Raw genomic sequence first — 11,318 nt, forward strand, 5'->3', positions numbered from 1 at the left:
TTAAATGACAATATTTACCAATATTTGAGTGTTTGGAAATTATCTTGAAAACTCTAATAGACAGACAGAAAAAGTAAAGCTGATAAGCTATAAATGACAAACAAGGCACATAACTGAACTCATCAATTGACCCCTTTTAGGAGTTATTGCCCTTGAATGGTGATTCTTTTGCTATTATCTTAAAAACTATATAGACAGAAACTGTAATAGGGAAAAATGATCAGCCAGACAAGATCCACATACTGTTATTATTACATTAGTGGACTCCTTATAGGAGTATAGCAGTAGAACATGGTTGGTCTTCAAAAATTATCATTGTTCTACCCGGTGAAACTTGTATGGAATACAGCAGAACTAATATGAATATTCTGTAGCAATATATAAATTTATATTATTCTATTTTTTGCCACATATTAAAGAAACATCATTTTAAAAAGATGATTTGCACTTTTGATGTCATGTTAAAAGGAAACCATGCTTGATTATATCACATAGAAAGAACAAAAAATGATTTGCAGATCATTGAAAAAAGAAAGACATCGTTTGCCAATATCGAGAATAAAATCGTTAGAGAAACAGATTCTACCACTGTATCTCATTCAATATATTTGTTCACTTGTTCATTCTTGACAGTTAAATTTTAAATATTAAAAATGTTTGGCAAGCGTCACCTTTTAAATTTGATAATTTTAATTGTCTCCAGTGATGAAATATGTCATCACACTAGAAATAGTGGTAGAATCATTATTTATAAAAGTATCTGGATGAAATAAGGTTACGTAACCCGGTTTGTAAATGCATCTAACTTAGTTTTGTTATTTAATAGAATCAATAGGGAGACAAAGCAGTTGAACAATTTGATATTACCCTATGGTATTGAAGCCTTTTTACAAAGATGACAAAGGCATTAAAATTGAAAGCATGAAATACGACGACTGAAACGAACACAAACACATGGTTAATGCTTAATTTTTTAAATTACAATGTGGTAAATTAATAAACATACATAATTCAGTGAATTTAAATCATATATATCTAATAAACATGTCATTGTTATGATATTGTTTGGTGAAAGGAAATGGAATGATGATGAACCAAGTCAGGCATTAGAATTAGAGGCATTTCAAAATGATCATTTATGAGACAATTTGGCGGCGACAGCGTAAACTATTTGTATAAAGCTTTATATTTCAGAAGGTAGAAGACTTGGATGCTTCGTACCTTGTATACAGATACCTTATGTTACAAAGTTTCTGTCTGCCATATGTCTATTATCCTTGACCTCATTTTCATGGTTCAGTGACTGCTTTAAAAAAATTACAGTTTTTTGTCAAGTGAAATACTCACTTGTCATGAGTAATAGGATAACTATATTTGGTATATTATGGGTCCCTTGCAATGTCTACATGTCTGTCAGGTAGGGTTCACCTGACCTTGACCTCATGTTATGGATCAGTGATCAAGGTTAAATTTATGTGGTCAAGTCCGTACCTCAGATACTATAAGCATTAGGTCAACTATATTTGGTGTATGGAATGATTGTAAGGTGTACATGTCCGACTGGCAGGTTTGATCTGACCTTGACCTCAGTTTCATGGTTCATTGGACAATGTTTAGTTTTGTGGTTTGGTCTGTTTCTGAGATACTACAAGGAATAGGGCCACTATATTTGGTGTATGGAATTATTGTAAGGTGTACATGTCCGTCTGGCAGGTTTCATCTGACTTTGACCTTATTTTCATGGTTCATTGGACAATGTTTAGTTATTGTGCTTTGGGCTATTTCTCAGATATAATAAACAATAGGTCAGTTATATTTTATATAATTGTGAATGGAATGATTGTAAGGTCTAAATGTCTGTCTGACTTGGTTCATCTGACCATGACCTCATTTTCATAGAACATTGATAATGTTAAGTTTATGTGACACTTGTAGAAAAACCTTCATATTACAGACTTTCAAACATGAATTCAATGATTCAAGTAAGACAGAGGAGACCTTTCAGCATGTGCACTCTTGTTGTAATTTGGCATTTAACAAGAACAATCAATTAGATTTTTATTTTGATATATGTACCTTAATAAAACCTTGCCATTTTTAATTAAGCATTATTTTTACATGTTATGCAGCCATGAAATGACAGTGACGAAGCTGACTTATGTATAACTTGGCTGTTTGACTCAGACATATACAGCACAACCCTCACACAAAAGTATATTCAAAAATATCTTGTGTATTTCTTACACTGACAATTTCTTGTAGTCTCTTGGTTATTAGCCACTAATTTTGAACATTACTATAACTTTTGCCCAAGTCTGGCAATTCTCCCTAAATTAATCACTTGAAGGATACATTTTTCTACTTACAGAACCTTAATTCTGACATTTGAAAAATATAACCTGTAATTCCATCACTAAGAGTCTTGCATTCTAGGTAATATTTTGAAAGCGCAGACCACAATGTTGTGATTTGTTAACAATACCTTTACGATGGATATTCCGTTAATTGAGTATAACGCTATTTTCAGTTTGGTGCTCAACAATGGAATTACCCATACTCCTTTTAAATTGTATCATACATTTGTTTTATTTAATTTCAAGGCCAAGTAAGCCCAAAGATGTACCTTATTGTTTCTTTGGCCCTACATTCAACACTATAAGTATATGTAGGATGGGGATGCTGAAGTGCGACAATCAGGCTGAAGTGCGATGGTCTGCACCGATGTACGATGGTCCTTTCGCTGAAGTGCGATGGTTTGGCATGACGCTTGAATGTTGTGATGTTTTCAAAAACAACTTTGCCTTAAATACAGCAGGAATTCGCATGCAGGAGGATAATATTTTGTAAATGAAGGTTTCATGCTAACAAAAAAAAAGGAAAGGAAAGGAAAGAAAAAAAAAAGTAACGAACGTTTCAAGTCCCGAACAGTTTTGAGCAGTGCAGGTTGAGGTTATCAAAATATGTAAAACCAAGTCAGGCATCAAATTGTGGGGAGCAAAGTGACTGAAAGATGAACTTGGTCTGCAGTATGACCCAACTTTTTTGTACGACAAATAAAATATATGGCTCTCAATATTAATTTGACTTCTCTTCAAGTATGCCTCACATGATTTTATGTGGACAATTTTTATAATAAATAAATCATTAGCAAATGTTTTGGTTATATTATGTCGAGATAATTTTGTTTTATTCCTGGGATAAATCCTTCTTTGTAAGAAAACTGGTACTCTTGCCTAATTTTATTGTGTTTACAGTGGTAATCTTCTTCCACAAGTTAGGCCGAAATAAACCCGACTGGTCCATATGTTTACTTCCCAATTTCTCCGGTTCAGCATAGAAGCAGCTAATCTTAAAGTTTTTTGATGGAACACATGACATGTCTCGACATAGGTCAAGCATGATAGACTTGGCTTTCTCTTGAAAACTGTTTTGACATCAGATAAATAGATGAATAATTGATGTGAGTAATTTCTCAGCTATGACATGACGAGCACAAATTACATTTGATAAAATGAGATGGACCCTTCTTAGTTCTTTAGACTGCCACGCTTAATTTATTTTTACTCTTGAACACTCCATATAAAGACATGTTCTCCCACTCGAATCCATTGTACTTAAATCTGAACTATCTAGTCTATTTTCTGACTCCATACTGCTACATGCTAGGCGGAGAATTCTTTTGTTTCACCTGACCAGAAATCAAAATCAACCTTCCAAATACAAGGCTAGCACGCTAGCCACTACACCACTGTGGTTCTTACTTCAGACCATTGCATTTTAGCTAGTATACACCATTGCACTTCATCGTAACAATCAACGTCAACATCACAGTTAGACCATTGCATTTTAGCTAGTATACACCATCGCACTTCATCGTAACAATCAACGTCAACATCACAGTTAGACCATTGCATTTTAGTGTAACCACCAACACACTTCAGCTTAGCTATCAATAAGTTAGCGTCACAATGTCACCATCACACTTCAGCGTAGACCATTGCACTTCAGCGTGACCATCACGGTTCAGAGTACCATCGCGGTGCAGAATCCTATATATATGAATTAAATATATACACACCCCCCCCCCCCCCCCCCCCTTAAAAAAAACAAAAAAAACAAAAGATTGACAACAACAACAACAATAAAGTGTTTGGGGGGTAAATAGGAATCATCCTGTCCACCTGTCTGTCTATCCATCTTTCCAGGTTCCTTGTACCCTCTACTCCTCCAGAATGGCTAGAAAATATTGCTGTAACTTTACACAGTTGTAAAACACTATCTTAGGATGTAAAGAAATATAATCCAACATGATGGAAGGGAGATAATAAAGAAATATAATCCAACATGATAGAAGGGAGATAATAAAACAATTTTGCTGTATTGTTGTATAGGAATATCTTTTTGTGAGTTGAGTCAAACTTCTAGTTATTTTTTGTATTATGTTTTAGAGTGACATAGAAAAATTAGAAGGCTTACCTGTGGCACCATTTATGGACAGAGAAAAAGTAACAAAATCATCATCACAGATAGGCTTTATCAAATTTGCATTACTTCCATTATTTGAAGCTTTGGGGCAACTCTTCCCTGTGATTGAGGTTAGTATGGCTGCTAAAGTAATGTTAATGGACAAAATAACAAGATGAGGAGGAAAAAGTTTAAAACTAAAAACTGTGCAAAAAAATTACACTTGTGAACTTACTTGCTAAAAGAGGATTATGACTTATGATGTTGATGAACATTTACAACTTGATGCAATAAAATTGTTTGTTTCTATTTGTACAGGTTTTATCAGAAATAAATCCATTTTTTTATAGTTTTCACATTCCTATATAAATTGCATTTCAGAAAGACATTATTGGACCAGTACGGAATGCATTAGACTATTATACAGATATGCAGCGAGCTTTAGAAGAAGAAAAGAAGAAAAAGGATGCTGAAAGTTCTAAAAATGGCATAACAAAATCAAACAGTCAGAACACTGTACCTGTATAGCACTATAAAATAGAAAAGTTAATGACAACTCAAATGGGGACTGTCTCAAAATGTAACAGGGGCTTACTGGCCAAAGAAGATGGTCTACAATTGTGCTGTGTAATTGTTATACCTTTTTAGGATTTTGGTATACCTTTTTTCATTACACACTTCAGTCAATTGATATAGATATTTTAATGATTTATATAGTATGCTACCTTTTCGTATTATTACTTTCTTATCTGGTAAATCTGACCATAGTTATGTAATTTTGCTGTGTTTACTAGTAAATTTTAAATGGAGCATTTTTAAAGAAAAACAAAGTATTTGCTCTGACTGCCATTTCATTGAATTTAAATAAAAAGCATTAATGTTACGTTATGTAAATTGATTGAAATTAAGCATGAAATATTTCAAATATGAGATATTCTGTATTTAGAAGTGTTCTTCACAGCCAGAAAAAAAAATCTATTATAAGTCAACATTTTGAGACAGTCTCCATACAGTGAAGATCAAATTTATCTACCTCTGGTGTATGTAACAATATGTAATTGTAATTTATAGTGATACATACTCTTTATGTTGGCTGTATACTCTGGTAGTGTTTTTGTAATCAGTATAAAAAGGTTTTTTTTTAGTTGCTGAAGTTCCTTGTGGTAGTTATTGTGCTTAACATTCTGAAGCTATTGCAACGGAACTGTATCCAAATGGGGTTTTAAAAAATCAAATATCATTATCAAGTAAAGGTGAAATGTATCATTTGAGTTGACCCATTTTGTAGAACCTACTCATTGGATTTCTTTTATTCAATTTTCTCCTACATATGCGTGAAATATTTGCTACTGTACACAATTTCATCTGCATATTTTATTCCACATACTAGAAACACCACTCTAATTTTGTTTATGCTCGAAGTCAATGTACTCCCCTTTTTCTAATGATAACGATCGTCCTGCTGCTAAATGAAAAAAGAAAAGTTAACAGATTGTTTAACTGTGAACATATTCATCGATGCAATCATGGTGGTTTTATCATGTCAAAGTTTCGAATATATAGTTCGTATATTTTTATAATTACAACAAAAGAAAGATAACCAGTTCAATATTTCTCAGAATGTTATAAATTATTTAACATTTTAAAGTTCAAATTTCTATGAGATGTTAAATATATATTGATTAAAATTTTCATAATATAAAAAATTGGTATCAATTAAAATTTTTATTAAATAGAGATTAATATTGTTTAAATTTTTATTAAATAACAAATTTATAACTGTTAAAATGTTTGATGGATGTTCGACTATTAATATTGATTAATTTTTTTTAATAAAAAAAACAAATTTATATTGATATTTTATCATAAAAACTAATAATAAAATATCATTACGGAATAGTTCTGTTTAAAGAACAAAAGGAAAGAGTTTGACTATGCAAATCATTAATATGAATTTAAAATTTTAAATTCTTCAATTGAAATTCTATAAAAGAGAATACAGATTTTTAAATCCACTTAAGAGCAAGCACAGAAATTTTCATTTGTAATTAAAAAATAAAAAGCATGTTTACTGAAAATCATTGCTTACTCTTTGATGGGATTATAAAAGTATTATAGCTAAAATAAATCTAGAATATCTTTGAAAATTATGGCAGTAAATTGACATTTCTTGACTTTTAATCTGGAGATGTGAGGTATTAGTGTTAAGAAAGAAATTATTCTAATTAGAGGGAACAGTAATGTATATGTGACGGGCTGATCATGTGAAATATAGGAATATATAAAGAAAATTATTTTGTTTTGTATGAACTTGTGAATTATTGTATTGATGTGTTATTGCCCGTTAATTTTTCACACAAGGAAAACAAGTTTGTGATAATTTTTACAAGTTGTTATATTTTTATTATGATTATACTTTTATATTTTGATAATTAATTCAGTTTAATTGATATTCATACTAGAAAATGTATAAATTTCTGAATCTCCTGTTTGAGTATCAAGTCAAACTAGAGAACATTAAATGGCCTTTTCAGACTCTGCTTTCTCAACTGAATAACATAGGCATTCAACTATTTTTCACTAATAACATTAATTCGACTACGGCAAATTCATTTGTTATTGTAAGATTTTGATAAATATGTAGAGATGTAGAGCATTGATGGCATTTTTCAAACTCTGTTTTCTCGACTGAATAATATAATTACTTTTCACCAATTTGACTACAGCAAATTCATTTATTATTGTAAGATTTTGTATGTATTTTCATTCCTGTTTGTATTTTTTCCACAACCTGTACATGGATTGTATTAATTAACTTGTATTTTGTCAGTAATCAGAGATCCCAGTATATAGTCTAAATGTTAAGCTTTCGGATTAAGTCCATTTTAAACTGTTACGTTAAATCATTAAAAGGAGGAGATATGATGAGGCTACTTTTTTCCCATTGGGTTAGTCATTAATATTTAGATATGAGTCTAGACTTTACCCCTTAAAAATATTTTGCTGAAAGATGCAGGGGAGATCAAACCATTTTGAAAAGGGGGAGTTCCAACCATATGTCCCATTCAAAAGCATTGATCATCAAAAAAGGGGGGGGGGGGGTCCAACCCCCTGAACCCCTCCCTGGATCTGCCACTGAGATGAATTTTTCAGAAATTTTTGTGTGAAATATTTTCTTGTAAGGCCTTTGCTCATATGATATGCCAGTTTCGTCATGATTAAGACATCTTGAGTTACATTTTCGCACTAAACTGTCCAGATTATATCAACCTGTTCATTTATAAATGGAGTTCACATAAATAAATAAATTTACTATTTTTGCAATTTCAGTGGCCAAATAGTGGTTCTTATCATACCTCCACCTTTCATAAATATCATCCATGTGACCCAGTTTCAACCTCTCAGTCATGATCTAGTAACTTTAAGTTTTATGAAGAAGTATTTATGATATGCAATTGCATTAGCATTCATGACTTGTGATGGGGGTGAATTTGTGGCTCCACCTACATCGTCATACATCAGATCTAGAAATGTTTACATTGTTCAAATAATAAGTTACCTGATTAGGTATTGTATTTAAAGACATATTTATGGTATGGCATTAATATATATTATGCTGTATCAGCATCAATACACCTTAGGTTCAGCACTATCCCTCAAGTCATGCTTCAGTGACCTGGACTTTTTTATATTGAAAAAATGTTAAGTTTTTCTTGACTAGGTAGTAAGCAGGTATAAACTTTACTATTGATATTTAACATATAGTTGCATAAGTGTCCCTGTTTTAAACTTTGAGAATGATATTAGGCATGTCACCTGCATCATGCTCCGGGTACTATGGAACTTTTACAGTTAACTTATAATTGGTTTTCTGATTAAGAATGATTGCAAACAATTACTTTTTCAGCCTATTGATATTTAGTTACCTGTTGCTACGCACCTCTACATTTGTGTTTCAAGCAGAATTTAAGACTTCATTGAATTTTGAAATTTTATATTGATCAAATGTTTTGGAATGAATTCAAATTACTTTTTATAGACAATTTATAATTTGGAATTAAATAATACTAAAATCTGAATACAAGTCTTTCATTTACAAGAACATCTTGAGGCTATATATTTTTAGGAAATTACACTGAAGCCCTATTATATAATTCATGATAAGCACCTAAAGAATTGAAAGATATTACCTGCAATATAGATATTGTTTTATTTATAATTAGTCAAAAGTACTTGTATATATTAGATGTCATAAAGGTCCATGCACATTATTGAAGGGTCCTGGATATCAGATTTGCAGTTTTTTACCCTGATTGTTATGTGTTGTAAACTTTGAACAAGTTGTAAGTAAATCATGTCCGTCCATATTGCCTACAGCTGCTGCTCCGTCAACCCCTGACTGTGCCAAACTACATAAAGAATGTTTCAACAATGTAAAATTGGATTCTGTATTTTCATTCATTATTTTTTCTTCAGTAATTCGGTTTTGGTTTTTTAACAATTTCACATTTGGTACTACTGATAGCAGTAGTATGTTTTAACATTAAAGAATTTAACATATTGTTTCAAGTACAGGAAAATAGATAATATTTTAGTTATTCATTCATGCTGGTACATAATATATTGGATAGGCATCATTGATGCAATTAATTAAATATAAATAAGTTGCTACTGTATGTATGAACAATTTTATTTGAAAGAATTTGAAAGAAATATATAACAATTTCAAATCTCTAAATTTAGTCTCATCATTGTATGGGTGACTTCTATCAAATATTTTTTTTTGCAGTGGCAAATATTTATTTGATAACCACATGATGCTGTGGTAAGAAGAAGTTCAGTCACAAGTTCTTTTTAACTTAAAGAAAAAAGATTCAAGATACTTTAAGATTTCTTTAGTTTATTTATGTAGTATTATTTTTATAGTATTTATAATATATTTTTATAGCCCATGCCTGAAATAGAGTAAGAAAACATTCTAAAATTTATATTGTGAATATTGTTTTTTTTTTTTTAATTGAATTGATTGCTATACAGATAAAAACTTGTCAAGAAGGTATTGGTATTGTTAGGATTGTAGTGGTATCTTTTTTTAATGAAAGATGCAAATTCATACACTGCAGATCGCTATATATTATCTCCCTTGCTGTATTTGTTACAACAAGACAAGCTGTGGATTTGTAAATGTAATATGACAAAGTTAAGTGCAGTTTTTTGGTTTGAAATGGCTTTAATTTTATATGATTACATTGGACAGATTATTTCAGTTCATATTTTTTTTTAACTTTCACCAAAAAAGTGATACATGCCAAAGAGTTCTAAACAGGCCAAAATTGTTCAACAGTACTAGTGCAATTTGTCCAAAATTGTGATAAGATTAATTAAAGATAAAAAAAAGTCTTTAATTATAGGAATTAAATTCCATACAGGATCAGATAAGTATTTTAAAGAAAAAAATGCTAGCAGTAAGATTATCTAGAAGTTCTATATTAATTTTCTGGAATTGCAATGTTCATTTTCATATTATTTCAAATATTCATTTTGATGAATGAAAAAAAGGAAGTGTACCATTGATTTCTTTTTGATTATGAATTGTTATATTTGTTATAATACATTGCTTTCATCAGGAAACTGTTTCATGAGAATATATTAAGACTGAATACATGACTCTTACATCAATTTATTTCTTTGAGGATTTAAAGACCACCTGTTTTTTTTAATTTTGATATTCCTTTAACATGTCATGTGCAATATACTGCTTGCAGATACAGATGTTTTGAATGATTTTTCAAAAAAAATGTAAGCAATTTAGCAGATAGGAGGAGGTATAATAAGAGATAAAAGTCATTAAATGGCAACTGATATGGCAAAAAGTTAAATTCTTCAACCCATTCAAAACAAGGTTATTTCTATTTATAAATACTAGGATAGGATAATACAATCTGGACACTATTTCATAAATGAAAGTTGTGATGTCTTATGAGGTCATAAACATGTTCAAGTTAACATATTTGACCTAAAATGGCCATTTTGCACAATATTTTTCATCAAATTAATAATGAACCAAGGCCTTACCCAAAAAGATATTTTACAACATAAACATCTTTGCATAAGACATCTCATAGCAAATTATTTTTTTGGGGTAATGCCTTAGCTGATAACTTAGTATCAATGACAAAATCTCTCAAAATGAGATGATTTTGGGCAATTTTTGCAGTTTTGCATCAAACGAGTGGAGTTCGAAGCCTTATTAATGCAATTTAAGATTTAATATACTTTTTGATTTTTGATTTTGAGTAGTCAACAATATAGCCTTATACCTTCTCCTATGTGAAGTTTGCTGAAAACATTTCAGCTGACAACTTCATGTTTCATTTGATACTAACATTATTAGTTTAAAGTACTTTAGTTTGTTAAATACAAATAGATCCAACTAAAGGTTTTAATTTCTACTATTTCTGTTACTTAATTTTGCAATGATGTATATACTCTTGTTATAGACTTCTTTAGATTTACATGAATACTATATTTATTTGGCTGATTATGTATATCTTAAGTTAATAATTTATAAAAAAAAAAACGATATTATGAAGGACAATGTCTTCTTTATTTACTGGCAGTAGTAGTCATGGATCTAGCAATCTGAAAAAAATTGACCACAATTTACATATTACTTAATCATATCCCTGGTCAGAAGGAGAAGGGGTATGCAGTTTTACTCCTGTCTGTCCGTATGTCCATTCATCCCATTAAATTTCTGAAGCATTTTCTCAGTAACAAAAAACAATAGCTTCCTGAAATATGTTATCAGGAGTCATGTCAGCATGCTATTTCTCATCACTTGGTGTCTATCG

At 30.7% G+C, this 11,318-nt stretch overlaps 1 protein-coding gene across 2 annotated transcripts in view; it reads left to right on the forward strand.

Annotated features, from left to right (window-relative positions):
- The window catches only part of LOC127719761 (high affinity cGMP-specific 3',5'-cyclic phosphodiesterase 9A-like), a 90,489-nt gene extending 79,575 nt beyond the window's left edge, over nucleotides 1–10,914 (forward strand). For both annotated transcript variants that reach the window (XM_052226015.1, XM_052226016.1), the window contains exons 12-13: nucleotides 4,449–4,595; nucleotides 4,846–10,914. In XM_052226015.1, coding sequence (XP_052081975.1) covers nucleotides 4,449–4,595; nucleotides 4,846–4,992 — 294 coding nt within the window. In that variant the 3' untranslated portion in view covers nucleotides 4,993–10,914. The remainder of the gene's footprint in view (nucleotides 1–4,448; nucleotides 4,596–4,845) is intronic.
- Nucleotides 10,915–11,318: the final 404 nt, after the last annotated feature.

Source organism: Mytilus californianus, unplaced genomic scaffold (genome assembly GCF_021869535.1).
Source record: "Mytilus californianus isolate M0D057914Y unplaced genomic scaffold, xbMytCali1.0.p SCAF_11, whole genome shotgun sequence".
Taxonomy (NCBI): Eukaryota; Metazoa; Mollusca; class Bivalvia; order Mytilida; family Mytilidae; genus Mytilus; species Mytilus californianus.